At 38.2% G+C, this 20,336-nt stretch overlaps 1 protein-coding gene across 2 annotated transcripts in view; it reads left to right on the forward strand.

The window, feature by feature from the left end:
• The window catches only part of KCNQ1 (potassium voltage-gated channel subfamily Q member 1), a 329,750-nt gene that overhangs the window by 96,269 nt on the left and 213,145 nt on the right, over nucleotides 1-20,336 (forward strand). For both annotated transcript variants that reach the window (XM_084208526.1, XM_084208525.1), the window contains exons 11-13: nucleotides 62-88; nucleotides 2,465-2,530; nucleotides 5,218-5,338. In XM_084208526.1, coding sequence (XP_084064652.1) covers nucleotides 62-88; nucleotides 2,465-2,530; nucleotides 5,218-5,338 — 214 coding nt within the window. The remainder of the gene's footprint in view (nucleotides 1-61; nucleotides 89-2,464; nucleotides 2,531-5,217; nucleotides 5,339-20,336) is intronic.

The raw sequence follows: 20,336 nt of genomic DNA on the forward strand, positions 1-20,336 counted from the left end.
GACACTTATCTCTTTTCTTTTTTACCTGTGTTCTCCTCTATAAACTGTTACAAGTATACAGGACAAACAGGAATGTTAAAATTAATTGGTAAGTTGAGGAAAATAATCATATTTATGGCATGCCAGCTTATGATAGTGTAATGTTTGCAGTGCTTTTCATGTGTGTCTAGTGCCATATAATTTCTAAGAAATCTTTTGCAGCCAAGGAGATCTAGACAGACAGAAAATGTGCATTCTCACACTTATAATCACAACTGCACCGAGTCTCATTACAAAGAGAAAAGTGACCACTCATTTGTATAAGTAGATGACATCTAATGGGTTTTTTATACTTGAGAAAAATTGCTCATGTGTATATAACCAATAGAAAAAGATAATTTTATAATAAATAGATATAATTCATCCAGTAGTTATCTAAGCATATGATGTGAATTAATTTTTAAATAATTGATTTAGTCTGGGAGAAAACTTTCAGATTTGACCCCCCAGTGTTGTGCATTCTGAAGTACATGCATCTGTTCCTGTAAAAATATGCTGTAGATATTTGTGAACAGATGGGGACCCATAAAATAAATAATTTATTTTACTGTTTGTCTGGATTCTGTGATCACTTAAGCAGTCATGTGGTCTTGTGATGTTTCTAATGTGCTTGCTTAGGCACTTTCTTAGCAATTGAGTGCTCCCCAAAGACAGCAGGACAAGGGCTAGGTCTGGGCAAAAGACCTCTGTGATTTAGTGAGAGTGCTATGAGCCACCTGTAAGTTTTCTGCTCTGAATCCACCGCAGACAGCAGAGGTTTCCTTCCAGTGATCGAGTGCAAGGATGCTCAGCCTTGAATTAAATTGACTGAAATGGCAAGGGTCAGTTCCACCCCTGAACCTACATGGGACACAGATGTAATTAAGGTGTTACAACAGCAAAACCAAACTGAATCTCCTGGACTCTCCCAATCAATCCTTGATTTTCCCAGTTTCCACCATTCCACGAGGTGCGTCTCTGGTGGGGATAGACATGGTGGAACAAGATCAGGAGGGCAGCAAGAGCCACCGAACAAACCCCCTGTTTTATGTGAACAAGAAATTCCTTTATCTTGGGGAAATATCAGAATAGCTTTACCAGCCATCATAGGTTCAGTTTCTGTGTCCCAGCCAGGCAACCAGAGCTCAGTGGACTGGAGAGGCTGTCCAACACTGTTCTCACAGCAGCTCCAAGAGGAGAGAGTGTTATTTTACTTTCTGTGAAAAAGATTACCTACACAGAAAACTGCAGCTGCCAAGTCAAAAGTTTAGAAGGAAGAAACTAGAAAGTAAAAGGATAAAGGATACTCATTCAGCTTTAATTTGGCCTTCAGAAAGCCTCTAGGAACATATCCATATGCTGCTTTCTCACATTCTGTAAATTTTTGGGCTGCCCACTTCTACTTCAGTCTTCACACTCCTGGATCCCTCATCTGGCTTTCCTGCCAGTATCTTTGTGCAATCAGAGATTTCCAGCTTTTTCTCCCTCCTTTTTTTCTCCTGGCATCATCAGTACAGCAAAAACCAAAGGATCCATAGCCAATCCTGGCTACTGCAAATATTAACCCTGTCCTGGCTGGAACAAGGACATGTGTGTAGCACTGAGAGGATGCTTGCAAAATGAGGGATTTTTCTGATTTTTTTTTTTTAACTTCAATGCATTTTTTGCTTTAAGAGTTTTTCTCATTGCATAAAAGTAAAGCACTACTCCTGAGAAGTATCAGCCTGTCCAAGTGTGTGAATTCACAGGCAGTTCTTAATCAAATAGTTATTATTAGCATAATAATGTATTCAATAAGGTATTCAAAAGAACTAAACATAAAGATTGTGTTTTGCTAAGACTCCTTCTCATCACTGGCTCCTCTTGCTTGCCTGAAACATTTCCCCAAGAAATTCAGCTTGAGGCAGGCACTTGGTTTGCATGGTTGAAGTGGGCAGCTTCAAAAACTTTTTATGGGATGTGCTTGGAGGCTTCAGATGTCGGTGTCCAAACTGCCCATCCACCTGGCAGCACTGAAACCTGACCAGGAGAGAGCTGCTCTGTGAGCAGTGTGAACCAGAGCGAGAGAGGTCTGACCCTTGGGAGCCTGGGCACTTAGGAAAGGAAAACAACTGAGAAACCCTGAAGTCTGGAGGAAAGGGGCAAACAGAGGAGGCCTGTAGGGAGGAATATCTTGCAGCAGTTGACACTGCCATGAAAGATGGGCTTGGAAAAGCCATGACCCCTCCACAGTGGCCACCGAACATTCTGCCAACGTGTAATGAACTCTTGTACACTTTCATACACTGTTTGCTACAGTATTTTTAATTTTTTGTCAGGTAGAACTACTAATTTTAGGTATGTCTGCATCTTTAGCTGTCTGTCTGGAGCTTCTATTTTTTTGTTTGTTTGTTTTTCTTTTCTCCTCTCCTATCTCTGTTTCATGTGCATCTTCACTCTAACTCAGATTGTCAGCGCTCCTGGCCATCCTTTTCCACAGACCAGCAGTCTTCCAGTGCTCCTTCCTCTCCAGGTAATGCTCATAATATTTCATTTTTCATCATGTTGCATCACCTTTGTTAATTACTAAATCCTAAATCTTTTCAATGCTCTCTCTGGAGCTGTCTGCTGTGGCACAAAAAATTAGAGTGATTTCTGTAAAAAGAGATGTTTCAGTAGAGTTTTGAGTCTGGAGGTTGTTCAGGTTGTAAATTGCAAATGTTTAAATTCACCTATTATTACCCATTGAAAACTAGTGTCTAAAGCTTCATTTTTTTTTTTCTCTTTAGCCTTCATATGTAGAAACTGTGTCTTTTTAAAGCATATTTTTAACAATGCTTTCTAAGAAAGGCTTGTCCAAAGTCTAATGGCTATGAATTAATTTTTATAAATTAAAAAATGTGCTCTCTGGTGTTCTGCTTGAGCCGTGTTTCAAGGCATTTTGAGGCAGAGAAACTCTCATTTAAGGCCATGCTTTTTCTTAGTTATGATCATCTCAGAAATTTTTCAGACAGAGGGAAGAAGATACCATGTTTGCCTCATACTGATCAGCTCCTGCTCACTATGTGATAACACAGGAGCAGAACATGTTTAAAGCAGAAACATGTTAAGTTAAGAAGGTTTAGAGTTTAGAATATAGAAAAAATAAAAATAGTTACAAAAGTATACAAGGAGTTTGGAATGCAGTGCTGTAGGTTATGTATCATAACATGGTTAACTAAAAAAACTTACACTGTTACACAAATCCATAAGATGAAATAGTTAAGGATTAGGTCAAAAACATAAATATCCATATTAGCAGTTTTTTATTAGTCAATAAATCCTTTAAAAGCCTTATAACTAGGAATCTTAAAAGCTTCTGAACCATACAGTAAAGATGTGGGTCAAACTCACCCTTCCTACCTATGTAGAAAATAAGAAAAAAAACCCCCACGTCATCTAAAAACTCAGAAATCCCATCTCTAACTCATTCAAAATTCCTTCAAAAAATCCCCATGCATCTGGTTCTTTTTTCGTTGTGCCAGTCCTCCTTTCCCTTCCCACAGGACTGGAAAGCAGTAGCTGTGACTGACCCAAGAATTGCTGTTCCTGCAGATCCCCCTGGGTGTGGAGTGTGCTGTGTCTCTCATGAGCGCGGTCTCATGAGTGTTCAGCAAACCCTTTACATGGCTTTAGGTTCAGCAGTTTTTATCACTTGCCATCAGGAAAACAAAAACATTTGTGAGTCCTTATTTGCTAGAAACTGGGAAAGTTTAATTTGTGTCATGTAGAAATGGAAACAGTTGAAATTAATTTGGTGAAAGCCCGAAGAAATCTGTTTGAAAGACATTTCACTGCACATCTCTATCTGGAATTATTTTGCTGGTTTCACAGCCATGTTTTTGAATGATGGCTACAGCAAAGTGATTAAATAGTATGATACTATAATATTAGTATGATACTGAAAGCAAAAATAGAAATTAGTGCTTCTTAAAACTTGCTACCAAATCTTAATTTTGAAGTGCTGCAAGTGGCTCTTGCTGGTAATAAATGTATCTCCTAGTAGCTGTCTTATTAATTTATTTATTTTAAACTGTGATTTCAGAGGGCATCCTTTCCTATTACAACTTTTGGAGTACAGAGACTTTCCTTTTGTAGTTTGGACAGCCATGTGCTTAAAGATGAAATAATACTTTTTCCTCAGTTTTTAAAATTCTTCTTTATTTATTTTTTTTAAATTCAAAACCATTTCTGCCATATAAAACTACCCAATTACCTGAATAAAATGGTTGTATTAAAAAAAAATTGTTTCCTGATATTCCCACTTCTATTCTCAGGAAGTATCAGCTACATTTATCTATTTCTGTTGTATTCCTTTAGGTTTTGTGTGGCTTTTTGGCAGGGCATGATTTACTGGTTTATTATAAAATATTTTATTTAATACACTAGAGTTTTCATAAATTACTACATTGCAATTGTTTTATTGAATATTTCAGCCAGTTGGACTGACAAGGGTTTATGTGGACTTGTCATAATTACCTGTGATTTGTATGGAATGTTACCAAGTTCTATTTTCTGTAAATTCATTTACAGTCATGTAAACCACACTAGTTGTTTTATTTATATGCAAATGCTGTGGCTTCTCTAACAAATGTTAGGGTCATGTTGGAAAAAGCACTCCATTTTCTTAGTGTTAGTATCTGATAGAATTTCAGAGCCTGAGTTTAAAATTGAAAACTATAACACCCTCCCTGATTTCTTGGATGTGTGAAAGTGATGATTTGCAAGTAAATCTGCCAGTAAAACCGTCAATATCTGAAGTTTGGTGAATCAACCTTCCCAGTAAGATCCTTGTCTGGGACGAGCTGGAGATCTTGCTGCCTGTCCTGATTCTGAGCCCAAAGTTGAGTTGGCTCATGCCTTAGTGTGAGAGGGAACCAGCAAATTGTCTCTTGATACTGCATGAAGCCCTCTGTCATATAGATACTGAATAGTCCAGTGTATCAAGAGTATGAACACAAATAAAAAAAGGAATAAAATATCAGTTTTAATCTTCACCAGAAGTTCAAATACTGTGGGCAGAAGAAGAGTTAAAGTTTTGCTTTTTGTGGACTCTGTGGTACGTGCAATTTTGGTAGCAACTTTTGTTTTCAGTATTCTTTTAAAATGTATTTCAGAGGTCCAGGTGAGCTGCAGACAAATGCTGTTGCTTGAACTGTTATCTGCACGTTTTTCCCACAGTAAAAAAGAGCCCAGCATTTCTAGATGTGAGCACAGGACCCTTCATCAGGACCAGCAGCTTTGCCGATGAGCTTGACCTGGAGGGTGAGACCCTGCTGACCCCAATAACTCACATCTCACAGTAAGTCCAGCCTGTTGAACTGTGCATTGGCTGACTTGGACAAGAGAAGGCGCTTCAGGTGGGAGGGGCTGATGGGGCTCAAATATCTCAGATGTTTGCGTCAAACCCTTTTCACCTTGGCGCTGGTGTGTCCTGCTCTGAGTGCCAGTAAATCTTCGTGCTGACCTGAAGACAAGTTCACTTGGCTGTGACACAAGGCTTTAGCTCTTTGCTAATGTCTCTGGGCAGCTGGTGGCTGATAGCCTCAAGATTTTTGTGCGGAGACAATGTGTGGGAGTACTTGCCTGGCGAAGGTTATCTTACTCCCTCCACCATTTTCCAGTGGAATAGCTGTGAAGTGCAAATTTTAAATACTACTTATATGAAATACAAGTCTCCATTTCAGCAGCACTTTATCTAATGGTCAAGTTATGTTCTACATTGGAAGAAAAGCTCTGTTTGATCATTATTAGTGCTTTGTTGTATTAAAAAAAAATATATCTAAAATAGGCCTGTAGGGGTGTGTGGGGGGGATTTGGTATTTTCCCTTCTGGAAGAAGATTTTCCACTTGTCTTTTATGCTACAATGGTATTTCAGGTTCTCAGATTATTCTTTAAAAAAAAAAGAGTTGCAGCAGATTTTTCTTTAAATGCCTTTAAAACGAAATCTTCTGACATTGTGTAATTCAAAATCCTGAAATATGTTAATTGTTTGCCATAGTAGATGTGTGGCAGTATATCCTCTAGCAGAGCAATGAAGCAATTTTTTCCACTCTAGAAATCTGAGGATTTCTGCAGTGAAACCACAGATGAAAATTCTTGGCATACTTGTATTTCTGAGGTACAAAACATGCAGAAATGCCTGCTGCCAACTTCCAGCCCTTCTTCCTACACACTATAATTAGCAGAATACTAAATACTAAAAAAATACTTTTTAGAGCAATTTTGGAAGGGCATTTATTAAAGAAAAAGAAAATGTTTGGGCAGACTCTTCCCTGTCCCCAAGCAAAGGTTTCATCTGATTCACCCAAGTGTACATCTGTTTGTAGGCAGGGGATTTAAGAGACTTGTATTCTGGAAGATTTCTTAGTACAAGCAGGAGGAGGAAGTAATAAATTTCCTCAAGCCTTAGACAAGAACAATGGAGCAACAAAACCACTTTTTTTCTTTTTCTTTTTTTTTAATAAACTTGTGTGCTGGGAGTTTCCATTATCCTTTCTGGGATAATGGAAATTATCTGGGAATTATGTAGCTATTTCTTATTGATACATTTCACAAGGCACTCTATCATCTTTAAGTCCAATTTGGGTAGTAGCTGAATAGGTAGTGTGTTTCAGATGAAGAACCTCACCAAATGAACACTCTCAACTTTTAGTAACTTATATAGTTCTCTTTTACTCCCTTAATTTTTGGTTGTAACCTTTGTTAAAATTTCCCTGGATTGCTCTAAGGCACGAATGATGGGACAGTACAAAATGTGTCCCCACACATTTGAATTGAGTCTCTGCTAGAGTGGAAGAGAATTGGATTCATTGGTTCTTTTAAGACTTTTGGTTTCGATTTAAAATTGAATTAATTGGATGAAATGTAAAACTGGATAAAATATTAATTTAAATTAATAAAAAATTAATTTAAATGTGTCTTTTTGAAACAGGGGTGCCCAAATGTAGATCCTGAGACCTGTTTGCTTGAAAGTGCATGTACTTTGTGTACACAGTTAATTAAAAGGCCTTAAACAGTGTCAGATCAACACTAGATATGAGGGGTAGTAAAAAAGTTGTGCAAATTCTGTGTTTTTTAATGCAAACCCAAGTACCCAACAAAATTATGGCACTAGCTACAGTGCAGACTTATAGGTCAAATTAAGTGTGAATATGTCTAGTTTCAGGTCTTAAAAGCAGTACATACTCTATCAGAGAAGCAGAAACACAAAGACATTTTCAGAATTGGAAGCATTCCAATGACCTGAGGATGCATGGATTTGGGATTCATGAAACAGTGTGAAAAATATTTCCTTTTGAGAGGTAGCACAGATGTGTCAGAAGAGTGGGGCACATGCTATGGTACTGAAAAGCAAACACTTGGCATCCTTGTGATTTAAAAACCAATGAGGCCGAGTTCTTTTCCTTCACTAGTCCTGGAAAGTAAATGCCAACTTTCAACCTTTGGGATAAAGGGCTTAAGGCTTCCCTTCAAATTAAATTTCAGAGCCCTGCTTGTTTATGCAAAAATTGTTCTCTTTTGGTAAATGTAGATGCATATTCTCACTGAGTTTAATAGGACTGGTTCTGTGTCCAATAATAAAAATGCAGGTGTGGGGTTTTTTATTGGCAGGACATATGTCTAACTCTGTTTTAAACATGTTTTGAAATAAATGTTGTATTTAATATAGCCCTACTTCTGTGGAATTGCTGATGTAAAATCTTTGATTAAGAAAGACTAGTCTATCAGTTAACCACTATCAGCACCCCTTTGAGGAAACAAAAATACTAATTGAAAGACACTGAGGCGTGATGTTCAAACAGGACAGCCTATAAAATGGTCAGTAACAATGCAGTACACACAGTGTGTTGTTTGTGATCGAACTTGGTCCTTCAGTTTAATGCTTGCTGTGGTCTGTTGTGTTGTAAAAGTGAAATAGAAAGGGGAACTGCAGCAATACCAGCCCTCTTCTCTGGACTTCTCACTGATTTAATTCTCCCAGTGTGTTCCCAGATTGTCTCCTGCTCTGTTTCACTGTGTTGGCTTTTTTGTTTTATTTGCATTTTAAAGCAGTGGGAAATCGATGCTACTTGTAGCCAAGCCTCAGTTACCAAGAGGCTCTTGCCCTGTGTTGGTGTAATTGCTTAATTTCAGCATTAGTGTGGATCCAGTTGACTGCATGTATTTCTGGGTGTAAGCATTAGCTAACATGGCATATTTGTGATCCTGTTATTGTCTGTATCAAAATAACAATAATTCTTGGTGCTTTAATGACTCTTCCCCAGATGTTTCAGGTGTGTCATAACTAGGGCAATGAAAATGCATTCAATTAGTTAAGCATTGGGCTTGTCTATTTACATATAGAATATTCTTCCTGCTGAGATATACTGATGGGATCTTAGATTTTATACAGTGGGCTTACACTCAAAGGAAAGCTTTACATTAAAAACAAAAACCACTTCATTTTTGTTAAGTGTATTTCCATCCTGAAAGCATTCTGTCATGACATTTTAAAAATAAACCCCTCCCTGTTAAACAGTGTAATAGATGTAATAATTAAGCAAACAGATTTGGGACTTTTTAATAATTTCCAGACTGAGAGGACATGATAACAGATGGATGTTTCTGAATGATTGAAATGGATGCTTTTGATCACTTTGAAATATTTGAGATAAAGTGTACTGGTACACACTGAGTGCAGTGTCCATGGTGCTGCAGTTACCACTGGCTTTTGTTGGAAATAATGTTTTCTTTCTCTTTTCTTTTATATTTTTATGAAGTGTTCTATATTTTAATTACCAGCATATAGGTTGTTGGCAAGAGATACAACCACATTGCCTAGAACAAACAGTGCTGTATTTGTCTTATAACTGTCTCTTTTCTTTTGGATTATCAGTGAGTGGAATCCCTATTTGCTTTGATTTGCTAGGTCATATTGTAAAAGGTTCCTGCTTTTATCTTCTTCTATTCCAAAATGACCTTCTGAAGTCTGAGCAAATATTTCAGTTTCACTCTCAAATGGGCCAGATGGAAGAGCTGACTTCTGCTGTCACAAGAATTCTCTTTGAAATGCTGTTAGCAACATTTAAACCATGACTTCCATGGGGTCCATTTTATCATTAGTGACAGGGCACATTAGAAGAAGAGCAGTGATAGCAGCTATGTAAGAACATCCTTGAGTTAAGACCAGAGCTTAACGTTCAGTCATCACTGGTTACTGTCACATGCCATTTTTCCAGTCATTTCCTTGACTTGCAACAGGAGAGGCTTCAGTGCTTGATGGATTCTGGGCAGCATCCTTTTTCATTCAGCATGTTTCAGTGTGTCATCAAGCTCCCTTAGGAATTCTGCTTACAATCTGCTGATTTAATAGTAAAAGGGGAGGACTGTTTCCCTCAGTTATTCCCTTTGGTGTGTCATGGCATTATTATTGTTGTGCTGAGACAAATGTGACATTAGCAGGGGCTGTTGCATCTGGATGTATATGTTCAGCCATCCTATGCCTCACCTGGCAGCCCTCTGAGCTGTGTTTGTATGATATGGAATGGGGGGATCCCAGCACACAAAACTCTTCCTGTGTTGTGCATCTGATGTCCATGGCAGACTGGGCTAAGTTTGACTGACTGTGTCTTCTGTAATACAGGCAGTTACAGTATTTATTTTTTTATGTGGATTAACCTGAGCTGTGCTGAGGACTTGGGCAGCTCTTCATGGTGTCTTATTTCACCCTTGACACTGCAGCAACTGAGCAGCTTCTGACAGTGCAATGAGTGGTGTGGTGAACATCTGTCTGTGTGGTTACTTACCTCTTTTATCTTCAGGGAGATTTGCTTGTGTACTCTGATGGGTGGTTGCTTTTTTTCATAGATTAGACAGAGTGTGCAGTTTATGTCTATAGCTCTGAAGACCAGAAGGGATAATCAGATTCCCTTTGATCCTGTAGAAAGCTGTAGCACTCCATCAAGCTGCACCATTACTTTACTGTGCTGTGTTTTTAATATGAGCATAATCACAGTAAAAGACTTGTATGAAAGAATTAACAAGATTAAAAAAAATCAGGCAGGAAAGTAGAGTTTGCAATTTCACATCTCCTTTTTTTATTATGTTAATTTTCTATCTGTTTTTTATTGGAGAGGGGAGCGCTGTCATATACTGGTGCTGCTATTTGCTAGAAGTCAGTACTGTACAAATATCTTCTGTGTTAGAGGTTGCAAACCTGTATGAAATAAGACTCTCATGGTCCTTTCTCCCTTACTGCAAATTGTCACTGATGCATTCAAGTGCAGTGCAAAATTACTGTTTGGCTATTTTATGTTACTGACATGGTATAAAAGTAATGTGTTGACTTTTTCTAGTGTACAAACCGTCTAGGCAGAAGCTAAGATAGCTTAGCTATTTCTTTTGTATTGCAGATGAACGGTGCATTCCTTGGTCTCCAAGTGCTGCTTTACATCTTGATTGATGTTGAGTAATTAAACCAGACTCCAGCTGCTTAGTGATTCAGAAGTACAGGGCTCCTCTCCTGTAAAAACAACAAGCAACTCCCCACTTGCTAACTTTTATCATTGTTTACTTTGGGCATCATGCAGAATGATAAGTGCAAAACCTTTTTATTATTTTAATTTTTATTGAATAGGGGAGACAATAAATATGTCCTACTTTTATCTAATATTAAAAAAGGTTAATTTTTTTATCATGGTCTTGAGTTAATTCCAGAATTAAAATTCAAGACAGGAATAAAGCTTTTCTGTTATGAGGATGGAGAATGGCTTTACTTTTGGTTTAGGTACATTGGATATACCAAAAGAAGTTAAAAACTTGATTGATTTATAATGTCTGCACTCTCATTGGGAGTTATTTTATCAAAAAAAAAAAAAGGATATGTTTAATTACCTTTAGCATTTTATTAACGAGGCAAAAATTAATAGATTTTTACCAATGCAGTAACAAAGTTAGGAAGTTGTGAAATTTAGTACTCGTAAGTAGCATTTAGATTGGAATACTCCAAAATCTATGGGCAGCATTATGCCCACGGATGCTGCATGGACTGTGCTAAATCTGTGCAGCAAACATACTGGATTCAAGGTCAGAGCTTTCCAGCAGGAAAACCTGGTATCAGCACGAGGTTTTAGGAATGCCTGTCAAGGTCAGTATGTGGCAGCCAAGAGACATCGTTGACCACTGAGATTTATTCCATATGCAGGCACAAACTAGCAAATGCATTTTTAGGAAAAAAAAAATATTCTGATATTGGTCAAAATATTAGTGTTTATTAAAAAAGAAAAACATTCTTTAGTGAAATGATGGCTTTGGATGTGAGTGTAGTCACAGATATCCATGTCTGTGCTTGGGCAGAGATGGAAACCAACAGTGCCTAACAAGGAAATAGTTAATCTGATGTATTTTTAACCTAATCATCTAGTTCCAGGCTCAGCTATCAAGTCCTGGCATGGAACATTATGGTATTTAAAACCAATAGCACATGTGACCTTTGTGATTTAATACTTGGATCACTAATTTTAATAAGGTCTTGTTAGAGCATCTTCTGTCACAAAGTACACTTGGTTAGAAAAATGGACATCAACAGCTGGTTTAGATATCGCTAAATAGTGCACTAGAGCAGCAATGCTAAAGGAAAATACTTTTCTATAAAGTGTTAATGCACAGGGAAACAATTCCAAGAGGTGTAAATGAGTTAGTTTACCTGGCCTAATACTGTAATTGTCCAGGAAATTGCATGATGTACATTCTGTGGGTAAAAGTGACCTGAAAATTGCTTGAATATATTATCAATACATTTTTCTTATTAACTTCATGAAATGGTTGCAGGTTTTTTCATAAGCAACTGCTGCTCCCAGTACGACCAGTACCCAACCCAGACTAAATGCAGTGTTTTCCTCTTGCTGTATTTCTCTGGAAATTCAATTACAACATTGACACATTAAACACTTTCTTCTGCAGCTGCTCTTTCTGATCACTATTGATGATTTTTTCCAAAGTTAAAAACACAGCCAAGTGTGATTAACATCCTGCTGGTGTAGCAAAGCTTACTGCAGTGGAAGGTTTTGGTTTAAACATGTGCCAAATCCACAGTAGAGCTGTAAAATTGGGAGCTCTCTGCATCATCCTGGATGCTGGGTGTGTGAAGTGCAGCATGCATGGCCTTGGCGCTTGCTCTGGATAGAAAGCTCATAGAGGATCATGGAGCTCTTGATTGAAATTGTTTTTTGTGTGACTGCAGTGACTGAATATAGTTGTGATTTCACTGAGGGTCTCAAGAACTTTGTCACCGCATGTGTAGAACTGTATGTTTTGTTTTACTTCCAGCAGGAAGTTCAGCTGGGAAAAACTGAAGTATTTTTACTGTCTTGCAGACAAAATACCTTAAATAACTTACACTGGTTGTCAGCTTGTTAGCAAACTAAAGCTAAGCACTGATCTATTGCCTGTGGTTGTGTTTTGGTCTGTGTTTTTCTCAGGTTCCTGTATCCCTCTCTGTGGTTACTGAGTGCTTTTTGGGATAAAAATAAATACAGAAGCTTGTTGTTCTGAACTTGGCCGGTTACTCCTTTATGCCTGTCTTTCCCAAGGAAAACTGATGTGTTTCTGTTCATGTTTCCTTTTTTTCTTCCCATGTAAAATGCAGAGTGTAGTGTCAAAAGGGAAGTGAATCAAGAAGTGGTAGCTGGTGGTCTATCCTCATGTCCTTTTGCTCAGGGCCTCCCCAACAGCCAAGCCCCATCTCCTGTGCAGCCAAGTGTCATCGGTACAGGAAAGTGACTCTTCCTGAAAAGGGGACTTGTTGAGTGACATAGCTCCCAGGGACTTGATCTTTCAGGAATTTTGGGCCTCTAAAAATTACAGCCTTGGAAACAGAGGCAGAGAATGTTCAGCATGACACAATGTCCTGCAGAGAGCTGGTGAAGTGAGCAGAGGACAGCAGAAATGTAACATTCGTTTCATCAGTCCTGGTTAACGAGAGGTCGTGAGGAAGCACTTTGTAGGTGCAGTGTTTTTTTGAGGGATGGCATTTTCAAGGAGACCAATTCCATAATCCAGAATGTGCATGATTGGAAAACACCAGATGATGCCAGAAATGTTTTATGGTCATTACAGAACAAATATGAAGGGCAGTGAAGAGAAAGATGGACTTTGCATTACTTGAAATTACTTTCTTGTCTGTGTCTGACAGTAAGTTCACTTTGTTGAAACCTTTAACATGTAGGCAGTGAAATGTACTTGAACTATCCCCATGACTAGATTTTTTTTTTTCATGTAGTGCAGCTTTTAATTGAAAAAGCAGTTGAGCCCTTGTATCTATTTTTTTTTTCATAATCATTACCTATTTGGCACTGTCTGTAACTTGAGAACAGCTCATAGATACCAAAGTCATACCAATGCTGCTGAAAATTTTGACACAGTATGTATGTAATTTGATTTTTTTTTTAATAAAAGCAAACAAAAAAAAATTATGAACCAACAACTTAATTTTTTTAAGGATATGATTTTATTGTAGAAATGTCTAATATTTAAAAAATAGCTCATCACTTTTATTTGATGATAGAACCCCAAAATATCACAGCCTTCCTCACTACAGTGTAAAAGAAAAAGTATTTATTTTCTGTTTCCACCCTCTACTCTTTGCTATTTTTAAAACTGGGCAACATTTAATGGTTCTTGTTATTACCCATCCCATAAAATAAATGGGTAATGCAGCAGGAACAGGGAGTCAGGTGCCTTATTAAATGGATGTTACAAAACTTTATCTGTGTTCAAACTGTAATAAATACACTAAAAAGCTGGCATTCCAGTCATTATTCTTGATTTTTAATTTCTTAGAACTTCAAAATTTTTAGGTTTTGTGAGAAATGTCTTTGGAAGGAAAGGTAAAGACTTGCACCGTGCTTTGTCCCAGAGGATTTGCAGTGTGGTTAGTGTATGTGGAGCCTATGCCAAGGACCGGAAGGTAGTAGACCAGAAATAGCTGTGTTTGACTCCTAAATTGGCTGCTGGGATAATAAATAAGGGGGGGATGCAACCAAAGTATTTATTCTTCAGTGAACTTAGAAAGTGTTCTCAGCCCATCTGCTTTTTATTTTAGAAACCTAACCCAATTCTGCCTATGTAAAGATTTTAGATGCTAATTTTGAATTTTGTGGGGGGTTTTGGGGCGGTTAGCTTTTTGGTTTGAATTATTTTTTTTTAGACCACCCACATTGGGGCACCTGCCAGGTTTTCTGGGGTACTTCCTTTACTCTGCAGGACTCTGAGGTTTTCTCTAAGTGTGTGTGCTGGGTCTCATCCATTCATCATTATTACATCTTAATGTAGGTTTCAGGTTTGCTAAATTATGTTAAATCACTTCCATATTGAAACACATGAATAATTTTAAATGACTACAAACAGCAGGATCAGATTATTAGAGCTCTTAATTGTTTCTGTCTTTTTGTCTGAAAGCTTGAAAGCTTTCAGACTTTTCCTGTGAGTTATGAACTGAAAAATAATGTATACTATAGACCTTGCAGTATTTCCACCAATAGCACATCTGAGACATGGTACAGCTAGGAACTCTTTTTCTGAGGGAAGCACAATTTAAAGGTATGAACTTCTCACAAAAACAGTTCAATATAGATCATACCTACTGGAGCTGTAGTCAGTATAGTTTGCAGATCAACTGAGAGAAGTTAAAAATATTTGAATGGCAGGAGTCTCTTGTTTGCTAAGAACTTTTTTTTTTTTTTAATGCATGCAAGGTGACCTTGTGTCAGAAAGATCTAGATAACAACAACAACAAAAAAAAAAAAAAAAAAAAAAAAAGGAAGGGAGGAAAGAATAAAAGCAAGCCAAGAATCTGAAGTCTGAGAATATTCACATCTGAATTGCAAGTTTTGAGTCCAGTTCCTACCTGATTAGGCAGTTGTGCAGACTGCAGACCATATAAAACATGCAGTAGAGAAAGGAGATTGATAGCTCTATAGAGTTACACTTTGATGGAGAAAACATTCCAAGTGCATGTGGCAGTAGTGACAGGTCTAGTAGAGAGACTGAAAAAAGAGGAGGAGAGCGTTTGGGTAGTAGGAAAACAAAATGAGTCAGAAAGCTGTACCTCAGTTCCTGTGTTACCCTTGTCCCATCTGCACTCCCTTTGGTCAGCTCACTGAAAGGCTGGAATAAATTGGGTTGGGGAGGGTTGGAGAGGAAGGGGACAAGTCTTGGGGATGCTGTGGGAGAAGCAGATGGGTTGTAGGAGAATGAGAGAGGAGGAAAGAGAGTAATTGAAGGATGTAAGCTTCAGTGAACAGGAGTAGCCATATCAGCAGCAACAGGAGGAGGAAATGAGCTGGGGACCTGGGAGGAAAGTCAGCTGATCTTGGTGATACCACTGGATGTGTTTTTATGTTTGGAACGTGATGCCTTTAATTCTGTTGGCAAATTGGTGTGTTTCAGACTCAATTACAATTACAATTGGCTTGATTGCTTCATCGTTTTCTGGTATTAAATTTGTGATGCTGCATTCTAGACGCCTTGGTTCTCCCCTAGGAACTACATGGCTATATATTCAGAAGTAACAGCTCCCAGGAAATTAACTTTGCCATTTCTTAGTTCCTATGTCTCCATCCAAATAATTTGAAAAGTGAGTGTTTCTCCTGTATATGTATGTGAGCCCACTTGGACTGTTGAGGTCCTTTGGGAATTTTCCCTTGGTAGTACAGTTTGTTTCACATGTTGAACCCAGGCTTCTGTGTTCAGAGCTGCCAGTGAGTCACACTGGGTGTCTGACCCAGCGAGCTCAGCTCACAGTCCTGCTGTTTGACTTCATTGAATTCATTTCATAACTGAACTACAGGCCCACCAAAGTGGTTAGAGGGATGGAGCACCTCTCCTATCAGGTAACACTTGAGAGAATTTGGATTATTCACCCTGGAAAAGAAAAGGCTTTGGGGTGACCTTGTTGCAGCCTTCCAGTACCTGAAGAGAGCCTACAGGAAAGATGGAGTGAGACTTTTTACAAGGATATATAGTGACAGGACAGAGGGGAATGGCTTCAAACTGGAAGAGGACATGTTTAGATTAGATATAAGAAAGAATTCTTTGCTGTTAGGGTGGTGAGACACTGGCACAGGTTGCCCAGGGAAGTTGTGGGTGCCCCATCCCTGGGAGTGTTCAAAGCCAGGGTGGATGGGGATCTGAGCAACCCAGTTCAGTGGAAGGTGTCCCTGCCCATGGCAAGGGGTTTGGAACTAGATGACCTTTAAAATCCCTTCAACCCAGGTCATTCTGTGAACAAATAGATTGCATTAAAAAAACAACCTTTGAGATAGAAAAAGCTGTTTGCTTTAATTTTTTTTTTTCCTTATGTTGTTAATAAACGTGACAGTCATTTAAGATCCCATCACTTTGGTGTTGTGCAGTGCTGTTTTCCAAATTGCTTTCTATCATCCCTAGTTTACATTTTGTTTTTTCATAGTTGCAAGATCTGGATAGCTCTAGTTTCATACTTAAGAAACTAGCTTAATTACTTGCTTTAGTGAGTTTTTTTTTCATACTAAGACGTGAGAAATCACACTTCTAATGGAAGGGGATCTAGTTGGGCACAAGGGGGCAGTCATGCTATTCATGAAATTTTCCTTGCTTTGGAGTTACTCAACTGTGGGTTAATGGCAATTGAGTGACTAAATCAGGATTGCAGGGTGGCATGAGTGCAGTATTACATTTCAACAGGTTTCACTGATGCTCCAAGTAGAGTGTTTGCTAGAATTTTAGGAAAGATTTATTTGTAATCCTTATTTTGATGGGTAAAAAAATTTGGAGTGTGTATGATAAATTGTTTCAGTCTTAAAGGTTAAAAATACATATATATGTATGTGTATGATAATGTAAGTGTTAGATGAGATTACTGCCGTGCTTTCCACACTTGTCACCTACAGACTCAAGTGTTAATATCACCTCAAGATTGGGAAATAAGAGGAAATCTAAGCATATTATGTATTTTAAAAATTCTGGATACAAAGGATTTTAGTAGGAACATGTACTTGGTTTTAAAGTTGTTGATCTCTGAGAAGGATTGAGCAGGACATCTCTCCATATTTGTTCTGGACATGAGATAGGCCAGTGCTCAGGAAGCCTTGCTTCCATCCTTCTGAGGCCTGCTCCTTGCATTCCTAAAGACCAGTTGGGTGATCTTCAGTACAATTACTAAAGATTCAGTACAATTACTGTACTACCATCAGGGTTTGTGGGGAAGCATTAAAACTTCAAGTTGGCCAGATAAGTGATGGTATTTTCCCCCAGTCATTCTGCTTTGTGTTTGAATGATCCAACTACTCTGAATACGAATTTGAAAATGTTTGGTTTAATTTGCCTTGCAGGTGAAGTTCCATGAGCACAGGGTTCCAGGACTATAGTTTTAAATTCTTCATCTGTCACAACACATCATGGAAAAGGTCTTGCAGCATAGGTCTTGAGCACAGCTTTCAAACAAGTTTCAAAGATAGGTCCATGGTGAGAACAGGTCTTAGAAGAGAATGCAAGGTTGAAAAGAAGTTAACAACATGTTATCTAACTCTATGTTTGGAATCTGTTTCCTGTTAAGAGAGAACACATTTAAAAGCTGATAGACCTTTAGTATTCTGCTGCTGAACAAGGTTACCTATAGCATTCTGTCACTTTAGCATGTCAGAATCTCCCTGGTTTCTGGAAACTGTTAAAAGAAAAAGGAAGAACCCTTGAAAGATGAGAAAAGAAATGTTATAATGGTGCTGGAACCACTGAGTGCTCAACTGGATATAAACAAGGTGTGATAATCCTGAAGTTTATGTTGCCATCTCCTAGCATGTCTCACTTGAGGTCACTATTGTAGAAAGTGGCTTTTTCCTTGAAAAATTATGACACTTGGGAAGTTGCGTTTTTTTAATGTTTCCTTATCATGGCTGACAGCATTTTGCTATGCATATTATTGTTGGCTGAATAACAGTTTCACCAGATACGGCATACTTTGCTGTCATGAAAGAATAAAAAGATTCAGGTGATTTGTCCTTCATGAGTTCCCTTATTTTAAGTTCCTTTGCCAAGTGGATCAACAAGAAAAAATTGGACAGATGTGCATACACTGCTACATAGGGTTATTTGATCCTGTTGTCTCCATGTCACTAACCCCCAGAGGACTTTTGAACTTCTTGTCCGGCCTTACCTTAATTTCATAGGAGTTAAGTCTAAATGATACTCCATTTCATTAACTAAGCAGTTGTGTAGGATAGGAGGAAGAGGGAAAGCTCACAGGTGGTTCCTCCACTGAAGTGAAAGTCTTACAACCCACTTAAAGGGAGATAAACAACCAGGTTTTGTAAATTCTCCTGTGCATAAAACTCTTTCTTTTATTAGAGAAAGGATGAGATGTTACTGAAGTTGAGAGCTGGAAAATGCCTGTAATTTAATGAAGAGAAGCCCTATGAAAGTAAAGATACAGGTATTCTCCACATGAGCAATGAAATTGTGAGGGAGGTGGCTGTGACAGGCTGTTTTCTCAGCCTTGTTTGCACTTCTTGTAGTAAGCCAGTATCTTTACAGCAATTGAATGGCTGACATCAGGAACCGACCCCTGTCCTCCAGATAATTTTTCTGTTATTCTTGACAGGTAGGTTCAGATTGATTTCATACAACAGTTTGATGGATGTTTGAGTTCAGGGAGTGAATATTTCACTCTCACTCACACCCAAACTAGTGAGAATACACTAACCTTAAACTAGGCATTTCCTCTTCCAACATCTATCTGGCTGCTTCCAATGTGAAATATTGTATATCCTACTCCAGGTTATAGAGGGGAAAAGTAGATAGCTCTGTTTGGGACAGATGGGGAGAAAGGTATTGCAGCAGTTCTTTGACAATGTAAGGCTTAGAATATCAATCAAAGTAACTAATTTTGCTGACAGCAATCAGTATGCTTTACTTATCTCCATTAAGAGACAAAATAAGTGAGATGTACATGAGGCCTTAACAATTTTTTTTTCCTTGAAATTATATCTTATAACAATTTCATAGGAATCCATCATTGACTCTTCTCCAATACTTGTTCCTCTAAGCAGTTGCATCTGAACTCTGTTTTTGATGCATTTGGGAAAGTGCTGCTGCCTTATGGGCAGGGAAGTAAGCTGCAGAGTGTGCTAATTAGTCTTGGTTTATTAAAGGTAGTTGATATGTTCTTAGGAGCCTTCCTATAAGGCTGTTAAACTACATTTTCCATCAGATGGAAATAGTTAAAGGTTTTTTCATCATCTTGTCATGAGACTTGGCAAATCTGTGGATAAATCGGTGGCTGGGTTCCTTTGTCCCTTTTGTCCCTTCTTTTCACCAGAAAGACAAAGTAAATAATTTCATAATCTATCTTGTATTTTTAAAAATAATTTACATCTAGCTTTTTCTCTTGTAAGTCTTTGCTATAGGATAAAAGTTGTCAAAGTCTGAAGGATGACATTCGAAGTGGTAGCATATATATTTTCAGAAGTTCAGTTTTAACTTTGGGCAGAGGCTCATTTATAATCCCCATTGGACAATGCGTTTGTTCTCTTCGACAGTTGAATAAGGGGAAAAGACATCTTGAAAAATGTGTTCCTGTCCTCTTTTTCTGTGTGCTTTTCTCTACATCTGTGCTTAGCAGAATCCCTGAGGGTATCCTGGATTGTATTTACCAGGAAGAAAGAATACCTGATTAGACCTGATTATGGTGTCATCAATTAACTTATATGACTCAAAAGTGAAGCTTGCCAGTCATTTTAAAGCTCTGGATAATGAAGCTCAGGAAGTTTGTTCCTACGGCAAATTTCTTCAACCTTTGTTTAAAATAGTATAAAATAACTTCCTTTAATTGGGGAAATACACTGTTGGCAAAAGGCAAGGGCAAACTATAACTCTTTAAACATTAGAAAACACGAGTCCATCATATCTGACAAGTTAGAACTGGTTTCTCTGCACATCCAATAGTAGACAAATGGCATCAGTGTAATAATTAAAGCTTAATCCATGTAGTCATAAGCTATTATAAGTAATTGTGACTATTGCAGCCTATGAATTTTGCTTTTCTTATCTTCCTGAGTGGGCTTTTTTTTCCCCTCCTTAAAAGAGGGGAAATGCCTCAGTGCTTTTGAAGGGCTGGTAGGACAGCTTGACAGTTATGTAAGCAGCTGTCTGCAGAAATTCATTAAATGTCTGATTGTGCATAGCCATGTCTGACCCTCGGTGTGCTCATGCTGAGCTTCCCCCCCGCCAGCTACCTTCTCATCTCTGCCTCATATTGTGGATATTCATTTACGGGGATGCAGAC

The sequence above is a fragment of the Fringilla coelebs genome (assembly GCF_963513975.1).
Source record: "Fringilla coelebs genome assembly, chromosome: 6".
NCBI lineage: Eukaryota > Metazoa > Chordata > Aves > Passeriformes > Fringillidae > Fringilla > Fringilla coelebs.